Source organism: Esox lucius, chromosome 24 (genome assembly GCF_011004845.1).
Source record: "Esox lucius isolate fEsoLuc1 chromosome 24, fEsoLuc1.pri, whole genome shotgun sequence".
NCBI classification, from domain to species: domain Eukaryota; kingdom Metazoa; phylum Chordata; class Actinopteri; order Esociformes; family Esocidae; genus Esox; species Esox lucius.
In genome coordinates, this window is record NC_047592.1 from 16,880,592 (window position 1) to 16,901,368 (window position 20,777).

The window sequence follows — 20,777 nt, forward strand, 5'->3', positions numbered from 1 at the left end:
ACATTCCTCTCTGTGTTTCGGCGACATTTCATACATATGTGTTTGAGGGGGACCGGGAGATTGGCTTGCGTAAGGGTGTTTCTGAACAGGTAGGCTATAGGACCCTAATCTCATCCCAAGCAATCCGGCCTGCATCATTCACCTGCAGCGGGAGGCTGCACCAAACTCTCTCCTCCGAGTGCTGAAATTGCTTGCCAGAACGGATGACATTCATATTAGCATTAGCTGTCGATAGGCTAAACCATATATCTGCGCAATTGGTGATGGTTGGACTTCGTGCGGGGAATGTTTTGGGAACTGGGTGACTGTGTCTCGTATCTCATATGGTAAAGTCTCTGTGGTGCGGGCTTTGCTCCTCCCGCTAGCTGAGCATAGGCTACCTCTTTCGATTCGCGGTGTCTTGACTGACAGTTCTGCTGCACTGCAGTGATCCTCCCGGCTTTCTTTCCTCGCCTCACTATTTTCGAAATGTTGCTTGCGAGTGCGTGCGGTATTTCATAAATTGACAGACTGCTCTATACCAAAGCCTATATGATATAGACTACTTTCTCCGTTAATAATGGGCTCATTAATTATTATTCACATTCGTTGTTTTTTTTTGTGCCTAATATTAGCTATAAGCATATGCCTCCGTGGATTTATCAACCACAAATACACATGTATCTGATGATGTGGAATTTACCCTTACTGGGCGAGACACTATAATAAACTCGAATATTAAGCCCGTTACAAACGTCCTGTCTTCTGTCGTGATTGCCTATACCCTAATCAAAGCAGAGAAGTAAATGTAAGTATGACACTGACGAAAATGAATTTTCCTTAACTCTAATTGTGTACTTAAACTATGGCACTGAACAGAACTTGGCTTGTTTGGAATAATCACCGCCACCCACTCATCCGCCCTGTTGATAATAACACGACCCCCTCCTTCCCCCTCCACTCCTGAAGAACACATCAATCCTATGCAGTCAAGCCAAACACGTAAACATTCGGAATCTGTGTGGTCGTGCACATTTGGCACAAACCTATAAAAATGCGCAGGCGGCAGAGTAGCCCTTGTTGTATAGCTGGTGCATCACTGGTTTCTTGCGCTCAATTCGCTCAGCATGACGGCAACAGTAGCAGCACCTGCGGTTAGACTGAACTGAAGAACCCCAGTTTAAATGTGTTCTGAGCATGCGCGGATTGGGAGTAGGACATACCACAATCTTTGATAGGATATACCACATCATTTGAAATGATAAACTACATTATGCTACTTTTCTAAACTGTTGTTTTGTTAGGATTATTTTACTTTGCTTTAATACTGTAGTCATGTATTTTAATACAGACAATCTTAAACAGATTGAGTAGCAGTATGTGTATTCATGGTAAGATATCTAGGTGTAACAACAACCACATCACCCAGTTAGGAATTATGTTTTACTTCAATGAAGTAGCTATTAGCAAAGCCAGTGTTTTATAAGAACAGGAAAAAAGTGCAAGAATTTGTTCATGGACGACAACAGTAAGGTTTTGAAATATATTATTTCAAAGAATTGGGTTTCAGACCAGTGCAAACTTCTCACCTAAAACAGTTTGGTTTCACTTCATTTTGAAAGTCCCGATGTCCATCTTAAGATGCTCTACAGTCATACTATCAACAAACCATCAACAAACAATTTGTCGATAAGTAGCAGCTTGCTAAACTTATGGTCCGAGTTAGGTTTAGAATAAGTGTTAGGGTATGGGTTACAGCAGTGTTTCCCAATCCTGGTCCGGGGGACCCTAAGGGGTGCATTAAAGACTTATGGATTGATTACTTTGAGCATGATTGTGGTAGGGAAACATTTGAATCAGGTGTTTGAGTGCTAGGGCAAAAACAAAAACGTGCACCCTTGGGGTCCCCAGGACCAGGATTGGGAAACACTGGGTTACACTCAGGATAAGACTTAAAAGAGAGTTTGAATGTTACTAATAGTCTTTAGATAATCTGTTGTACAGCATGAGTCCAGATAAAATGTTACCCATAGTTTTTGTTTTGTCATAATTCAAAGGGAGCTCCATCTGTGGTTTTCTGGCGATTGTAATGGAGACTCGGAAACCAGGTAAATCCAATGAAGAATTTCAGTTCCGCACTGCAAACACTGAAGAGTTGCGGCTGAAGGTGAAGGGGTAGGCAACGAATGAGGAACACTACCACTCTTTAAAAACTTGGTACGTAGGGTCACTTTTTAATGGCGACATTAAACAACTGGCTACTGCCAACCTACTGCCAATCTAATGCCAACCTATTGCCAACCTAAATTCAACCTCACCTTTGACGTGTGTGCACTTGTGCCCGACCGTGCGAGAGATAGATAAGGTAAACGTTTAACACATTTTCAACTCACAGTGGGAGTAAGAGCGTTTGAAGAGGTGGATTGCTATGCATTTGAATTTCAAACTCCCTGGGTGAGTATTGTGAAGCGTGTTTGTGTGTATGTGTGTGTATGCATTTGTATGTGTGTGTATGCGTACGTATGTGTGTGTATGCGTGTGTATGTGTGTGTGCACTGCCAATGTTTCCTGGTTCTAGGCTCTAACACTGTCTATTTATAACGTGTCTGGCTGCAGGATCGTCCTGATCCTTGTTCCTGGGTTTCCACTTGGTCCCCTTCCCCTGCCACACACACACAGAGAAATACACACACACAGACACACACACACACACACAGAAACACACACACACAGAGAAACACACGCCCTCTCGTCCCAGTCTGACCCAGTCAAAGCTAGTTGTGCACACACACATTTATCCCCCATTGCACCCGGCCTTCCGGCATGCCATCAGTGCCCACTTCCCTGGTCCCCCCGGGCACCATGCCCCTGCCTGCCTGCTGCCGGAGACAGCCACCGCTTAGAGGGCATGGCGCGTGTGTGTACGCCACAGACTCTGTCCACAATGAGAGGTAGTGGTGAGGTCTAGGTTGATAGAAAAGAGGGGAGACAGGGACAGAACAGGGTGAGAGGGGGAGATTGGGACAAAAGGAGATGAAATGTGAAACCTGACTGTAGCAGTGACAGAAAGATGCTGGGGTGTAGAAAACACTTGAGAAAGAGAGAGAAGGCCGGGAGGGAGAGAGAGAGAAGGCCGGGAGGGAGAGAGAGAGAAGGCCGGGAGGGAGAGAGAGAGAAGGCGGGGAGGGAGAGAGAAGGCCGGGAGGGAGAAAGAGAAGGAAGAGAAGGAGAGAGAGAAGGCCGGGAAGGAGAGAGAAGGCTGGGAGGGAGAGAGAGAATGCAAATGTATCCTTGAAAAGTAAGAGCCAGCTTTTTAAAAGAGGATTGTCTGGGTCTGGTGGCAGTGCATCCCAAATGCTAACCTATTCCTTACATAGTGCACTACTTTATGCTAGAGTCCTATGGGTGATTTTTACAACTGAAGCAAGTTAAGCAACTGTAGGGAATAGAGGGCCATTTTGGACAAGACCGATGTATACCAGGTGTCAGCACATACATAATGGAACGTGTGATGGGCTCCTGCAAACTCCATTTTAACACTGTCAACCCATTGAAAAGAGAGCGAGAGACTATTTGAGTTTTTTAACTATACAGTGATTTTGACCTGCCTTTATCAAGAGTGCCAATAATGTCCCCCCACAATAAACATATAAAATATTTTAGTAATATATTCTTTAATCTTATCCAGAGAAGCCTATATGTTTCCAGGAGCGTACCTTTTGGCTATGCTGAAACCCTACCTTACATCCCAACCCGTCTCCTTTGTTCTGCCACCTCTGATGTCTTTGCCATTCCACCCTTATCGGAGGGTAACTCCAGTTCCCCTGACAGAGGTTGTCAGGGGAGTAGGGGTGCCCACACACAGGTTGCCTCACTTCACTTCCTGGTTAGAGGTTGTCAGGGGAGTAGGGGTGCCCACACACAGGTTGTCTCACTTCACTTCCTGGTTAGAGGTTGTCAGGGGAGTAGGGGTGCCCACACACAGGTTGTCTCACTTCACTTCCTGGTTAGAGGTTGTCAGGGGAGTAGGGGTGCCTACACACAGGTTGCCTCACTTCACTTCCTGGTTAGAGGTTGTCAGGGGAGTAGGGGTGCCCACACACAGGTTGTCTCACTTCACTTCCTGGTTAGAGGTTGTCAGGGGAGTAGGGGTGCCCACACACAGGTTGCCTCACTTCACTTCCTGGTTAGAGGATGTCAGGGGAGTAGGGGTGCCCACACACAGGTTGCCTCACTTCACTTCCTGGTTAGAGGTTGTCAGGGGAGTAGGGGTGCCCACACACAGGTTGCCTCACTTCACTTCCTGGTTAGATCAGCAGTGTCGAAAAAGCATTGGGAAGAAATAAAAATGGGAAAAAATGGCTTTACAGTTTTAAGACTCCTTTACTTTTTTCTCATATTCCTGTATTATAGACTCAATTTATAAATGATACATCTTTTTTTGTCATCAATCTACACACAATACCTGATAATGGCAAAGTAACAAAAGTGCGCTTATTTCTAAAAAAATAAATAAAACTGGAATTTCATGTACGTACTTATTCAGACCCTTTGTTCAGTACTTTGAAGAAGCTTGGGGAGCAATAACAGCTTTGAGTCTTCTTAAGTATGCTCTACCAGCCCTGGATTTGGGCAGTTTCTCCTATTCTTCCTTGCAGATCCTCTCAAACTCTGTCAAGTTGGATAGGGAGCATCTATGAAGTGCTTCTATCTTCAGGTCACACTGAGAAGCAACCCCATAGCATGATGCTCCCACCATACTCCACCATAGGGATGGTATTAGTGATGAATTGTTTTTGCCAGGAATTGAGCTTGGCTTTCATGCCTAATATTTATCATCAGTACAGATAAACTTTTTCCTCAAAACAACATGCTCAGTCCTTGGCATGTTATATGCCTTTTACTCTGTTTAGCCACTATTATAAAGGCTTGCTTGATGGAGTGCAGCAGACGGAATGGTTGTCCTTCTGGCAGCTTCTTTCACCTCTGCAGAGAAACTCTAAAGCCTGCTCTAAGAAGAGTCTTGATGATTCCATATTTCTTCCATTTCACTTCAATGATGAAACCCAATGTGCCCCAGAGAACTTAGCAATTTTTCTTTACTCTGTTCTTTGCCTCGACACAGTCTTATCTCTGAGCTCTATGGAGAGTTTTTTGGACTTCATGGCTTGGCTTTTGCTCTGACATGCACAGTGAAGTGTGGGACCTTTCATATACATGTGTACCTTTCTAAATCATGTCCAATCAATAGAATGTGCCACAGGTGGACTCCAAGCAGTGCTATAAAAGTTTATTCTGCTGCTCTCATTCACACCTTTAAAGCCAACAATACTCAATCTGTACTTCCAAACAAACTGCCACCTGGCCCATCAATTGTTTCACTATAAACCTGACGGATGGGGCTGGATAACAGCAGTCAAATGGAGATTGTACCCTCTCTGCAGAACTTCCAAAGTAAGTAATTTTCTCTCCCCAGCCTAATCTCTTTCGCTCTATGCCTCCATCTTTTTATCGCCATCCATCTGCACCCACACACTATCCATCAATCCATCCATCACTCTTAAGTTTCTAGTTTTATTTGTCTTATGAACAGAATAAATAAGGTATGAACCATTCATTGAAATGTTCACTTCCCACCCGTCAGCCCTTCTTCCTCCAGCCTTGTGTATCTTCATCCAGTTAATATTTTATTGTGGCTGGCCAGGACTTTATTCAATCGGCCTCTAATGACTAATTCATAGAAGCCCTGCAAAAATATACATGCATATTTCATGTAATATCATGCATTTAATTTATTCATGGTGGCAGCCCAAGTATGCAGCCACACTGCTACCGCCAACTTGTGGGAACGACGCAGCCATTTTGGCTCCATTTGCAGAGCATCTTGGGTAAAAACTAGAGCCAGCTGCAAACATCAGTGGCATCTCTTAAGTGCTGGACGGCAGACTAGCATATTTAGATCTATTCAGGAGAAGAGAGAAGGCCAGTTTTTTGTATCAGTTTGTGGTCATCTATGAGGGAGATAAATCAGGGACAAATGACATTATTGTGAATGAATTAATAAGTATAATAGGTAGTATTAGGATAAATAGGCTAAACTGTCTACTCAGGAACCAGCCAGTCTTTTTAAAAAAAACATAACAAAATACTACTTATATGTTATTGATAATAATAATACAGGCACATATGCTTTCACACACTAAATGTAGGACCAGGAAAGCCAGCCACAGAATCAAAATAAACTATTTAATACTAATGTGCAGGGAAGAAAACTAAGTCTTTGTGGTTTGGAAGTGGGGAAAAGTTGCCAAAAATGGGTGTGGCCCGTATCAATCTGGAAGGCAAGTCATCTGCAGATTGGCCTTCGCAACAATGATTACATTTTGATTACATTTCCATTGTGAAAGGGAGAAAGCAAAGTCTCCTACTTGAGAAAATGAAACTAGGCCAAAGAAAAGCACATCCTTTTTCATGTATGTACACCCAATTATGACTTTGTGGCTGTTGGGTGGATGGTCATCTTCACACTACCTGGAAAATCGTCGCACTGCATTCAACCAGACATAATTTGTCTGAATAATAATTTAGAAAAGGGATCAGGAAAAACACCAGGATCAAGATCTGCACGTGGTGGTAATCACGTCACAATGTGAACCTTGACAGATTCTTTATGTTCAATCGGCTGGGAATCTTTTTAACACCGTCTGTGGAACCACTTCAGATTTACAGTAGTGTGTTTGAGTGTGTGTGTGTGCAAGCTTGTGGGGGGGCAAAAAGACAGTTATGAATTAATGTCATCACTTGTCCTTGTCCTTGTCTTTAATGTATTGTCGGTACAGATGACATGTCAGAGTACACAGTATACAAACTAGGGTTCCCACTCCAGAGGAACATTTTAAATGATGTACATTTAAATCCTTTACAGACCAGAAACTTAAGTGGTTCCATGGTCATTTTTTGGGAAGCAGGTTTCTCATAAAGGCCTGGGTCTCTTTGTCTGGGAGTGGTCCGTAGTGTAGATTCTGTACATCCCAGGGGGTCTGCTGAGTGGAGGATGCTCGTGATAATAGCAGGATTGGAGTGAATAGAATGTGTTTGATACCATTCCATACATTCCTTTACAGCCGTTAATAAAAGCCTGTCCTCCCTACCAGTGGCTTAACTGACACTTACTGATGACATAGCGGTACAGAAGTCCATTAGATTTGATCGCAACAAAGTCAGATTCAGCAAACAAAACGTGCCTTTTCATCTTCATTTTAGTTTAGAGTTAGGCAAGGAAAAGCAATTGCTTTCAATTACCTTTGTTTTATCCTGTTCACACAATATGGTCTCAAACAAATCACTGTCTCCAGCAAATACTAAATTTGCTTAGTTACTATGTTCTGGTTTAGTTGGCATAATGCTTGTTTGTGGATGGGTAATGGAAATGTGTACCGAGGTGTTATGTAAGGCTGGCAATCCATTCCATGGTTAAACACTTGGTGTGTGTGTGTGTGAGAGAGAGTGTGTAAGCGCTGACTTTCTGAACTTACTGTAGGGAACACTTCAACACTTTAGACTGTTAAAAGTGTTTAGTGGGGTTTCTCAGTAACAGATAAAAGGGGGATATTGACAAAACAGTATCTTAGGGCTTGTGCCAAATGACACCTCGGTCCTTCATAGAGTGCACTACCTTTGAACAAAGCCACATGGAGTGCACTTGAAACGGAATAGGGTGCCACTGGGAACACAGCCTCAGAGACAGGAGGCTGCTCTGCACGGCTTTCAGGATCTGTTTGAGTGATTCAGCAGAAAGTCAGCCTGATTCTCAGGCATCGCATCCGTGAGGATGTGATCCCCCATTAAAGGGGTAATCTGCAGTGATGACAATAACAAATCAGGACCCCGACTACCTCCATTGCTGTTATGCCAAAAAGTAAAAAACGAATAATGTACAAACACAGATTTCCCTCATAATCCCATCACACCATTTCTGACTGTCTGCTTTTTTCACCTTCTCTGACACAAACACTCCACATACTGGGTCTCTAAACCAATGATTGGCAAGCTCTAGTCAATGACTCCAGAGATTTCCTAAGACCTTCTAAAAATGATATTTTATTGAATCTCCTTTTACTGCAACATATGGGCCTATGAAACCTCTCTGTATTCCAAACCACTCCACGTGTCTGCCTATCATTTCATAAGCCCTATGAACAAAGTCCCAAATGTTCTATTATAGCCATTTACAAAACTCTTCCAAGGAACCAAACACTTATTAAGGCTTAGAGCAAAGTTTTAATAGGGCTTAGTTTAAAGTTCGTGGACGGGGATGAGGGAAAGAGTGGGGGGGTTGACATCGAACTCAAGGTTAAACAAAGCCCGAAATGGGTGTTCTGTGACAATTAAGACATGAGAATGGCTTGACTGGTTTCTTTAGCCTGGATGGACCGTGATAAGGCATTTCTTTGGCCTGGATGGATGGTGATGAGAGGTTTCTTTAGCCTGGGTGGATGGTGATGAGAGGTTTCTTTAGCCTGGGTGGATGGTGATGAGAGGTTTCTTTAGCCTGGGTGGATGGTGATGAGAGGTTTCTTTAGCCTGGGTGGATGGTGATGAGAGGTTTCTTTAGCCTGGGTGGATGGTGATGAGAGGTTTCTTTAGCCTGGGTGGATGGTGATGAGAGGTTTCTTTAGCCTGGGTGGATGGTGATGAGAGGTTTCTTTAGCCTGGGTGGATGGTGATGAGAGGTTTCTTTAGCCTGGGTGGATGGTGACTCTTGACCAGGGGGTGCCAGGGGTGTAGTCCTGGGTTGCGACGTCATTGCAAGTGTGTAACATCCCTGATTTTGTGCAAACTGCTTCTGGATCTATTTATTATCCAAACCTGCTTGCTCTGCAGACAGGAGCCCAGCTTTGAAGTCTATAGGGAAGATGGTGCATCAATGCGACATACAGTAGCTGTGCCAAGTGCCCTGCACTGAGTTAGGGCTCCTCCATGTGGACGGAGGTGGTATCGCAAACAGCCTCTCTCTACTTGCTGTAATCCGCATTATAAATAAATGAAGGGTGTGAGCGTATGAGGTCAGGGCTCCGTTAACAGCCAAGTACACACTAAAGCATTTCTACCTAATCGGGGTGAGAATTAGGCTAATTTTGACCTGTGCTTGATCTCTGTATGCTTTCTGCCATGTTGACACATACCAATATGGACCAAAAGTGCACTTACAGATGAAGGACCAGGCTGGTTATTGCTGCATTCTGTAAATGGAGTGGACTGAACCAGCTCCCCAACAGAACAAAATGTCCACTGAGAAGGACTGTGGCTGTGTGATCTCAGACAACCGTCACTTTTAATCCTCACTTCATTGATAACTCCAGGGGTACCGTTCCAAGTAGAGCAGTCTGTTCGGACGTCGAAGAGACGGGCAAAGCTACGCGATTCAGAATAAAATGCTTTTTTTCTTAATTCTAATTAATCATTATATTACTTAATAATCTGTGTCTCTCGTTAGAATCTAATTATGTACCAAGTATCCTTCTGGAATCCTTCTATGTATTCACCAAGACATGACTTCATTAAGCATGTACCATCACGACTGACGGATCCTCGTCTCATAGTAATAGTCTCCAGTTCATAGCAAGATAGACACACACACACACACACACACACACACACACACACACACACAGACTCAGAGAGAGTGGCCTCAGTCTGAACTGCTTGTTTAGCCTAATAGCAGTTGAGGCAACTGCTACATGACGTTTCCTGAAGAACGGAACATATTACCTTCAGGGGAGAAATACATCCCTTTTTATCTCCTAAATGTCAACCTTTTCCTGTAGAGTGGACTGAAGGGAATTTCCAGGTGAATCGGTTGTTGATGAAGCTCTATCTGGTTTAATTCCAGTTGCAACAGGAAAACAACCTTCGGCATAGACATGCCCAACCAGCCTTGCCTATGCTTTTTATGCATATAATCATGAACATTACAGAAAGGAGAAGTAGAATACGTTGCATGTTAATTTTTGTTATCATAAGATTGGCCCATTACAAGTGTGCTACTTTGGATTAGAGTCTACGGTCAATATTATTTTATAATACAATTTACATAGGGAGCCACTAGGGATGCAGCCATCATTAACGTGCCTCAGCAACTAAATGATTGAGGAGGCTTTCACAGTGTATGTATGAAAAACCTGTGGACATTGACACACACACACCCACACATTACAGCTGGGCACATACAAGCACAAATACACGTAGACACACGCTTACATTACACACACCCAAATCACACACACACACACACGACAAGTGTTATGTTACTGCTGAGGTTGCTTGTCACATTGAAATACTGAGCCTGTATTGTTACCACTGGAAACCGTGGCCCGATGCAGATCGATCCCTGAACACAACACCCTACACAGCTGTGGTGATCTGAGAGGATTACACAGGTGAAAGGCGTTTATTAAGAGAGGCAGATTTTTTTTTTTGTACTAACTAAATCCTCTAGGATCTCTACATAGCACTCTTGTTTCTTACTTAGGTTCTGAGAAGACGGTCTAGTGTCTTTCGGGGATGTCATTTTCACTATAAATGAGAAAGGCACACATCAGTGATTAAAGGTATAATAACTTTAATACCAAATAAAACAAGACATTACTAAAAGCAGCTTATTAACAGTAGGAATGTAATTTTGTAGTTTGCCTTGCGTACTCTGTGCATATGATTAACAAAACCAATTGTTCAGTAACAAATGAAAAGTAATGACAAGAACACAGAATATTTTTACAAAGGTTCCTTCTCCGAAGGACATCTCTTGAATTAATATCATTGTCAGGTTTTACCATCCTATTAAAGTGTGATGTGACTATTTGTCTAAAGTCTCTTGACTACCACATCATCCAGCTCTTATCTGTATACATCTGACCTAGACATAATAATAATACAACATATTGCTAAATGTAGCCAATTGTGTAGTCATGATTCAACCAACGGAGTGCCATGAACAACTTCTTTACATTTGTGTGGTTCTACATTCATATTCATGCAGCAGTGTGTGATACCTGGTCCCGCATAGAGACCTCTAAAAAGTACACTTATTCACAAGGCCTGGAGTTGCAAACTGCACAAGACACTTTCTTAAAATGATATGGGTTTTGTTATAATGAATTACCAGCTATTTTTATTGGTTACCGTTTGCCTTGCATTTCTAGAGACATCTGTCGTTCAAATATACATACAGAACTACTACGCTTCAGTGCAAATTAACATCCAAATAGAAACTGTGTTTTCTTTTTAATGTCACAGGTGTGTATGTTTTCTCACACCTTGATCCAGATATGTTTTAAAAACCTCATGTAAAACACAAGACGTGTTCTTAGACACTTGCATGTAAATTTTTCGAAATGACATGGTAACACACTGCTGGTTTATCTAAACTCATCCAAAAAACTAAATTGAACCTAATTAAACCACTGCAATGCCACTTTGGATATGCAAGCAAATAAAAGAAAGCGTCAGTTGTACAAATTACTAAACAAAAGTTTCACAATTCTCTACAGGAGGAGGCTCAGAGTAACATATCTAATCCAGCAATGTTTGCCATGGATAAAAGTGAGTGTCGGGCCATTGTGTGCGTGGGCTTGGTCGGTATGCTCAGGGGCATATCACAACCTGACTCAACGTAGGGTGTTAGTTGGCATACAGTCACAGAGAGCTCGTCTCTCTGCCCTCAACACCAGGGTCTCAGTCTAGGTGGGGGGGAAAAGCAATGTTAGGAATGCAACACTAATTACGAGTTTCTAACTCTCTAAGCTAAGCTAAGGCCTAGAGAGGACCTTTAAATGTAGTTAGAGGCCAGGGTACATGACGCAACAGCGTAGGCCTACAGTACTATCCCAGCCATAACCAATGCTTGAATTTAAATGAAATGGGTGCTCAGGGTCAGCCAACCATTTAGGGAGAATAGCCAGACACCTACAGTGTAGCGCCTATAGGCATTTTCTCCCTGCTTCACAGAAATGTGTGTACAATTGCATAAAAATGTATTTAAAACTGCTACCTTCTCTCTAGTCACCATTGCAAAATCGGTAGCATTTAAGGAAATTAACTATCAAACAGTAAAAGTAATTTCTCTCCACCTTCACTTAAAGATTTTGACATGAGGTAGGTGCCCCCTCGAATTCAAATCTTTAAGCCCACTTCGAGCACTCAGTAAAACACTGATTAAATGCAACTGTTATTACACTGTATGTACAAGAATATGACAATGTTACAGAAAGTTAAAGTGAATATAAAAGGAATAGTTACCCTGGCATCCAGGTTGAAAGCCGTCTTCTTGAGGTCTTGCAGTGCCCTCTGCATGAATTCAAATGCATGACAGTCCACACAAGGACGACCTACAAGACAGTAAGACAAATTGCAAAAACTTCATTTATTCCGATTTGATATGTTTGTGAAAACAAAAACGATATTTTAGGAAGTGCATAAAAAAAATCACTTCTGATTTGAATCAGTGGCTGTTCTCAGCTAGTACATATTATTAGATAATTTTATTTTATGTCTAATGAATTGGTCGACATGTTTTTATTTCTCGCTGTGCACACTATGCACTGCAGTATGCTTCTCATTTTGTATAACTGTAAATACAACAAATACAATAAAACCACTTACTTTCGGCAGGAATTACCGTCCCTGTCTCCTGTTCTGCATCACTTGGCCGAACACATACCAGCTGCACCGCTAACAACAACATCACCGCTTGCAAATAGCCGCTCGATGCCATAATGATGCTCGGTCCCTGAAAAGATCTGGAATACCATAATATTATTTAGCACATATCATTTATTTATATAAAGAAAGCATTTATATGGTACGTCTGATAGGTTAAATAAGGCAACACAACAAGCGTCCATAATTAAATCTCAAGCAGCGGAGAGGATATCTGTTGTTTTAATGGACCAAGCTATTGTTATAGAGAAGACGGTCGGACATAACTCCAAGAATTGTATGACCAACATTTAGGCGTACTTACTGTGTGCGGTGATTTAAACGAAATTAAAATAAATGTAGTCGAAATTAGAACAGACGATCACCTCTAAACGATTCTGTTGAATGATGTCAAAGGCAGAGTGCGCATGCCTATGAAACCGTTAGTGAAGTAGGCGAGTGGATTAGATAGTCCCTGTCCAAACGCTGTAAATGTAGTTAGGCCTATTTTATTCCAAATAAAAAAAAAATAATAATCGTTCCTTTTTTGGGATTTTTTGTTGCATGTCTTGTTTGCACAACCTTTTACGGAAATGGTTTGAGACAGAAATTGGGTGTCTCTACATAATATGCCTGCTAACTGATGTCAAGCATTCCCCAGGCAAATATCAAGAAAACGGCTTGAATATATATATATATATATATTTTTTTTTTACAGTTTCATCCCCCTCTGGCGTTAAAAAAAAGTTAAGTAAGTAAAGATAACAAAATGAATTAGCTAAACAGACGCAAAGCTGTATCTCAAGATTCCATTAAAGTAAGGATTTACAGAATGCCCTTGAAAAAAATTGCTATATGTAAGAGGTTTGTATTTTTACTTTTTTCCCCAACAGACTTTTTGACTAGATCCAAGACTCACAATTAAAGCTTTACACAACAGCCAAACAATTAATGTAGAACAAAATGAAAAAATATATATATCTAAAGAAAAAACAGATTTTATAACATATCACAGAGGTCATCTCAGGTTGTATGCATTCAAGGCAGCAATACGTTTAAGGACATAAATATATTTAAACAATCTTAGTTATTCAACAAAAATATAAATCTCTCAAAAATTGACAAAATAAAATACATTGTCATTAGTGTATACAAATGCGGCTAATACAAGTCAAATATTAAAATGGACATTCAAATCATTATCTTCATGGAATAAACCATAGGTAATATAAATCTACTGAAGTTGAGAAATGAGAGAAAGGTGAGTTCCTCTGATCTCCCCCGAAATGAACATGTGGGGGTCCTAGCCGTTCTGTTTTCTTAGGTAGCCTGTTAAAATGCCCGAACTCAAAACACTTCTTTTTCCAAGATGGCGTCGATGAAGGATAGCGACACCGGCCTGTGGCTCCATAATAAACTAGGATCAACGGACGAACTTTGGGCGCCTTCTAGTATTGCTTCACTCCTTACCGTTTCAGTTATTGACAATATAAGGCTGTGTTTTTCGAGTTTGTCGCCTCCGGTCAAGCTAAAACTTTTGCTTGGGATGCTGCATCTTCCAAGGCGGACTGTTGATGAGGTGGGTACTGACTGCACTCTATGCCACTTGCTATAACTGACGGAGCACTGGCGCTAGCTTCCTATCTCGTTAGCAACTAGCTAACGTTAGCTCGTTGAGATGGGTTTCTGCGGCAAGCAACCTTGACAGTCCTTAGCTAATGTTTCGTGAACGGGAAGTTCTGCCGGTATAGTTTTGCAATATTAACGGGCACTGTGTTTACAAGCTAATCCGATTAGTATTATCGTTAAACTGTACACTTATTTACCTAGCAAACGTTAACTAGCTACCTACCCGCATAGTTATGGACTGTAGACAGTCAACATCGTTATACCGTGTTTTCTTCTGTACTACTGGTACAGTACAGTATTATGTGGCAAGGAGCCCAGCATCGATTGGTTTCTTGATTAACAAATTGGAAGTGTCAACGCCAGCCAGGAGGTAGAACTAAGATACCATTTGGCTAGGCTAATTATTTAGTGATCGTCTTGTGATTTGTTTACCTAACGCACATGCTTTGCTTTTACAAACACCAAGTTATTTAACAAACCTTTGCTAACACTAAAATTTACCATTTAACCTGTTTGTAGTTAGATTTTTCTGAGAATCATGATGAAGTTGTCGGAGCTTTGTTAGTCCAGGTGGTTTCGCTTGCCTGCCCGTTTGTGCCATTTTGGAGGGCGTAACCAACGTGCTACAGTAGTAGGTCACAGCTCCAAACTTGGGGACAGTAAATTTTGCTGTTTTATATCGACTGGTAACCAAACTAAATATTAAACTATGTTAGTTCTGCTCTTAGAGGTTGTAAGCCAATTGCACTCCATACAGTGTGAAGACATTGTTTTGTTTGATTGAATTGGGTACTTAATTGGGTACACAATTAATGTACATTTAAAGTGTATGAAAATGATAGAAACCGCATACTCTGTTATATTATCAATGATGTTAGTCCACAGTTCTTAATAATCACAGAGGCATAAATTAAACCTAGTCTATGAACAAAAATATATTCCCATGGAGATTTTCCATTAATCTTGATTTTCAGTCCAGGACTAAGATTAATCTGTGACTGGGAAACTATGGGGTTAAATTTCCTTTTGCCATTAACACAGTACAATGTCAAAGTGAAAAACACATTTCTAGAAATTTGTGTGAATTTATCGAAAACAGAAATATATCATGTACATCAGTATTCTGACCCTTTATTCAGTACTTGGTTGAAGCACCTTTGGCAGCGATCACAGATTTCAGTCATCATGGGTATGCCTCTACCAGCTTGGCACACCTGGATTAGGTTTCTTCCATTCTACTTTAACCCCTACCTGCATCCATCTCCCCCATGTGCCCCTACACTCCAGGTTCTATGGAGATCGTTACATTTTGCTCTACTGAAGCATGAATTGCTTCAGTCCTACTGTGAACTGCACATGTGAACACTAAAGACCATTCCACAAGAACAGTGATGTTAGGAATCTAATAACGTCCACAATCACCCCATCCTGCAGATGAAGGAGGCCCTCTCAGAGATCATCCAGCTTGCCACGGTGGACTCCGAGCCCTGGGTCCTGATGGTGGCGGACATCCTCAAGTCCTTCCCAGAAACGGGCTCCCTCAACCTCGACCTGGAGGAGCAGAACCCTAACGTACAGGACATCTTGGGGGAGCTCCGGGAGAAAGGTGAGTTTGTTGCCACCGGCTAGAGGTCAGGGGGCCAGAGATCAAGGGTCACCTGCGTTGCAGGGGTCATTGGAGATAACGGTTTGGGCTTTGCCAGTGGATTGCCTATAGTTATGTAAACAGTATCGAGTTGAAATGTTAGTTTTAACCTATTTGTGATTGCTGTTCTAGAAAGTGGATGAGACCACCTGTGCCATGGCTCTTAATCCGGTTGTTTTAATGGACTTGTCGTTTTGTACATTTAATGTATATTAATGTAAGCATGTATTGGGACAAGTCGTTGTTTGTTACATCTGCCTGTCTGTCTCCATCACACTTCTTGGTTGACAAGCTTTTTGGGTTCTAGCTGGAGTTTCTGTGAAAACATTGTCAACTGCTCACAAAGTGATTTTATCAAGGCATTTTATTCATTGGTCTCCCCCTGCAGTGAGCGAGTGTGAGGCTTCGGCCATGCTGCCTCTGGAGTGCCAGTACCTGAACAAAAGTGCCCTCACCACCCTGGTGGGTCCACTCACGCCCCCCGTCAAACACTTCCAACTCAAGAGGAAGCCCAAGAGTGCCACCCTCAGGGCAGAGCTACTGCAGAAATGTAAGCTGAGACCTTTCCCTCCTCATGCCTGCCTAGGCATTGTCAAGAGGCCTCCTCAACTCCTCTACTCATTGTCCTCATATTGGGCCAAATGTATCAAGCTTCCAGGAGTGCTGTTCAAGGAGTTAGTCCCCAGCTTTTACTGTAATCTCATTATGATTTATCTGCCTAGGAGGAGGACATTTCCAATCGTAAATTATCCAAATCCATTCAGCCCCCCCCCCCCCTATTAATTTAACTGGAGATTTCACATTGAGATTATCATCTCCTTTTTAAGTCAGCTCCACTCAAGAAAACCTATTTTCGGGAAATAAAAAGACGTGTGTAGAAAATGTTATCCATTGTAACATGTTTGCTTCAGTGTGCACTAATGATATAAGCCCCGTGACACACAGTCCTGTTCTGTTTCAGCCACAGAGACGGCTCAACAGCTGAAAAAGACTGCCGGAGTGCCATTCCATGCCAAAGGAAGAGGCCTGGTCAAGAAGATTGACACCACCAGTGAGTTTACAACACACACTAGAGTGTTCAAAATCATTGAATCGGTCACATGTATTTCTAAGGCCTGAAAAGGTTCAGGAAAAGTATTAAATCGTAATGTGACGTTGTGGCACACTTCACCTGCATGTGACAAGTAGCTCAAAGGGAGAGGAAGAGCAGTGAAGGGAAAATGAGAGCAGGACATAATGCTGCAGTGAGTAGGCAGGCATGGCCTATAAAATGTGATCGGTTAAACATTAGCAAACTATTTCCCACTATTACGCTATATCACTTTTCATCGACGCCACGTTGATGTACTTTTTGTGAACAATTCATTTCAACACTTGGTGAAATGTGCGTGACACACGAACACGCACAAAAAGCCTTGCACGCCCATTGATGTCTGATTGGTTGCTCGGATATCATATGGGTTTTTCTTTGCCAGCACCTCTCAAGGGGATCCCCAAAGCCCCGTTCCGCAGCCCCACCACCCCCAGTATGTTCAGCCCCCCCAGCAACCGCACACCCATCGCCCCAGCACGGACGCCCCTACGCAAGGAGAGGGGGGTCAAGGTACTGTCCGAGAGGCCTTGGCCTCATGTCCTTTAAAGGAACACTTCACCCCCAAATACTCAATCATGCCGGTTTCTTTATCCTGTAACCAGTCTATCGACACAGTAAGACCTCTGGTTTTGTTTTGGGACAGTGGACCGACAAAACCAAAGGTTGACGTCTTTTACTTTGCCCATAGACTGCTTACACAGTAACAAAACCAATGTGGTCTTGTGATTTGGGTGAACTATTCCATGAAAAAAAAAAAAGGTTTATTTCCAAGTAGACCGAAAGCTCTGTTGAAAGTCGTGTGTTTCGAGAGTGACACTGATTTTGTCTCATCTCCAGTTGTTAGACATCTCTGAGCTTGACATGGTGGGAGCAGGAAGAGAAGCCAAGAGGAGGAGAAAGACGTTGGGTAAAGCCTTTTTCTGTTCCCGTTGGCGATCTGTCCATCTTGCAGTCTTGACCGTTGTTCATCGTCCTTCTGACCCTCTCTCTCTCTCCTCCCTCCTGCCTCTGTCCCTCCCTCGTACAGAAACGGAGGCTGGGGAGAAAGCGGCCAAAGAGGAGGCGGTGGTGGAGAACGCCACACCTGACTATGCCGCAGGACTGGTGTCAACACAGGTAGGAGCGAGCAGCGGCGTCGTCACGGAACGGACTGACACTCCTAAGTCCGCGCGGACGTTTAACCTACTCCTCCTGTTGTTCAGAAACTGGGCGCGTTGAGCAACGAGAGCGCCCTGCCGTCAACAAGTTACCTCCCCGCCACCCCCAGTATGGTCCCGTCCTCTTCCTACATTCCCAGTTCCGAGGCCCAGCCAGGTGAGAAACCTGCATGGCTCCACTCAAAAGTTGGCTCTAACATCAGTTCAAATGGAAACAGTGTGTGTGGCCGTATGGTCTGCACTGGGCCAAGAATTTCTTTCATTTTCTACTGAAGTTGAGAATTTAAGTCTAAAATTACCTGCACTAAATTATTCCAAAGTCTTTGAAGTCTGGTGCTTCCTATTGTGTGTTGTGGTAAGTTGCAGGAGGGAGAAAATAACCAGCAATTTATCAAGGAGAGGATAGAACATTCTGCCTCACTGCCAATATGTTGGGTAGCACATAAATAGTGTCATCTTGCCTTTTAGTAAACCGCTTGGAATTTGTTTCTTTATGTGACTGACAACCTGAAATTCCAAAAGTTCCTGGCAATTTTTACCTCATCGATAACGGCCTCTTTTCTTTTCTCCGTTCACCCGCCCGTCCCTGTAGCGAATGCGGGCGGTTCGGGACGTGACGCCCTGCAGTCGGGTCGCCAGCCTGAGGAGTCGGCCCCGCCCAGCGCCGCAGCGGCCACCACGGTCATCACCCTCCCCGGCCAGTTCAAACAGCGGACGGCCATGTACAACGCCAGCAACACAGCCGCTAGCCCCACCGCCCCCGCCTCCCCCAGCACGCCGGCCAGCACGCCGGCAAGCAGCAACGGCCCCCAGGCTGCCGCAACGGCCACGCAGCCCGAGACCCCCGCCACGCAGCCCCCGGCTACCCCCCAGGCACCCACGCCACAGCAGCCACAGCCCAAGAAGAACCTCTCGCTCACGGTCAGTCGGAAGAAGGCTCCGTCGGGACTCGGCCTTCACAGCACCGATATGTCGGGCTTGACCCAAGTTACAATCAATTTAAATGTTAACTGTGATTGTACTGGAATGACTGTTGTGAACTGTGTGGTTTCCTCTACAGAGAGACCAGATGTACGCTGCCCAGGAAATGTTCAAGACGGCCAACAAGGTGACAAGGCCGGAGAAGGCTCTCATCCTGGGGTTCATGGCCGGATCGAGAGGTACTGTGCAGCTTTTGACCCATTTCCCCACACAAAGGTCACCTAGCGTTTTAGCTTTGTTTCCCGCCGGGTTCACGGTTAGTAACGTGTTTGCGAAACGGATTTGGATTTAATAAACGAAACAGTCTATGACCTCTCCGCCCCCCCCAACATCTCTAACTGTCCCTCCTACCTCCTCCAGAGAACCCGTGTCCGGAGCAGGGTGACATCATCCAGATCAAGCTGAGCGAACACACTGAGATCCTGCCCAAAGCGGACGGCACCGGCAGCACCACCATGCTGGTGGACACAGTGTTCGAGATGAACTACTCCACGGGGCAGTGGACCCGCCTCAAGAAGTACAAACCCATCACCAACACCTCCTGAGGTGGCTGCTGGTCGGGACTAAAACAAACACACACACGCGTATAAACACAAACACATACGTTTTTGCACATACACAAGCAACAACATACGCAGGCCACCTTCCTTATCGGGCGGCCAGGGACTTGTTTTCACACACACACACGGGCCAAATCCAGAGTGTGAGGGGCTGGGGTGGGGGGGGTGGGGGGTGGTTGTGTGGGGAATATGTGGGCGCAGGTTAAGAGGGCTTGGGTCCCTCATTTTCAAAAGTTCCTGTATTGCCAAAAGGCAGGGACCCTCAAGACTAGTTTCAGGTTTTCTTTTTTGTATGATTGTTGTTTTGGTTCCTGTTTTTATGTCCCCTCAGATTGCTGAATGTTTGTGCTAAAGAAGAGTCCTTACACCTTCTTTTCATAAGACACCTCTCAAGACTTGCTTTACGATTAAACGGTACAAGCATGTCGCTATGTCAAAAGAGAAACAATCTTATTACAAATGTCTGTGTTTTTCATTGTGAGAATGTAAAGAATGACGTTTGCAGCATTTGTTTTCCAACTTTCTGTCTAAGTAAAAGGGTCATTTAAGGAAAAAAGAGCCCAAAACGCATCAGTAAAAATGTGACGGAGGGATGATGACGTGTTTTCTTTTTTCACTGTCAAGTGTTTTTCCCCGACAAGTTCTGCTGAATGTTTTTTATTTTTTCATCCTTAAAAAGGAGTGAAGAAAATAAATTGACCACGTTCATATGCCATTGATAAACAGTCCTTCAGAACCACTTCCCTCCTGATCCTCATGGTAAGGACGGTAAAGTTATTTTATGGTAAAGATCAGTGGTGTATTTACATAAACCAAACTGGTGCTGACAATTTCCTCACTAATGAATTGGGAAATTGAGCAAACCTCAAGGTTAAACCTAATGTTCCAGGGTAGCGGTCAGTAATGACTGGACTGATCCCTGAACATATTTAAATTTCACACCGAAGCCACTCGTCCCACACTTGGTAGAGGGGTAAAATGGGACTTTTACACCAGTGTCGGAGTCAATTGGATTTAAATTCAGAACTTTGAATTCC

The 20,777-nt window shown here is 43.4% G+C and overlaps 2 protein-coding genes and 1 long non-coding RNA gene across 5 annotated transcripts; 1 reads left to right on the forward strand and 2 right to left on the reverse strand.

Annotated features, from left to right (window-relative positions):
- Window positions 1–8,059: 8,059 nt before the first annotated feature.
- On the reverse strand, window positions 8,060–10,555 carry LOC109615066. The gene is made up of 2 exons (XR_002196094.2): window positions 10,507–10,555; window positions 8,060–10,401 (listed from the first exon to the last, which is right to left on the reverse strand). It is a non-coding gene; the product is annotated as an uncharacterized LOC109615066 (long non-coding RNA).
- A 28-nt stretch (window positions 10,556–10,583) lies between these two features.
- Window positions 10,584–14,919, reverse strand: c24h4orf48 (chromosome 24 C4orf48 homolog). 3 transcript variants are annotated; one of them, XM_020043603.2, is made up of 4 exons: window positions 14,806–14,919; window positions 12,640–12,776; window positions 12,277–12,365; window positions 10,584–11,717 (listed from the first exon to the last, which is right to left on the reverse strand). In XM_020043603.2, the coding sequence occupies exons 2-4, from the start codon at window positions 12,749–12,751 to the stop codon at window positions 11,646–11,648; spliced, it is 273 nt and encodes a 90-aa protein (XP_019899162.1). In that variant the 5' UTR covers window positions 12,752–12,776; window positions 14,806–14,919; the 3' UTR covers window positions 10,584–11,645. The 3 variants fall into 3 exon arrangements, with proteins under 3 accessions (XP_019899162.1, XP_019899163.1, XP_010885980.1); XM_020043604.3 differs by lacking the exon at window positions 14,806–14,919 and adding an exon at window positions 14,146–14,255; XM_010887678.5 differs by lacking the exon at window positions 14,806–14,919 and adding an exon at window positions 13,001–13,182.
- Window positions 13,910–20,336, forward strand: nelfa (negative elongation factor complex member A). Its single transcript, XM_013140340.4, has 11 exons — window positions 13,910–14,254; window positions 15,739–15,910; window positions 16,338–16,499; window positions 16,911–17,000; window positions 17,425–17,552; window positions 17,880–17,949; window positions 18,070–18,158; window positions 18,245–18,356; window positions 18,792–19,120; window positions 19,260–19,359; window positions 19,541–20,336. The coding sequence occupies exons 1-11, from the start codon at window positions 14,045–14,047 to the stop codon at window positions 19,723–19,725; spliced, it is 1,647 nt and encodes a 548-aa protein (XP_012995794.1). The 5' UTR covers window positions 13,910–14,044; the 3' UTR covers window positions 19,726–20,336.
- The last annotated feature ends 441 nt before the right edge of the window (window positions 20,337–20,777 follow it).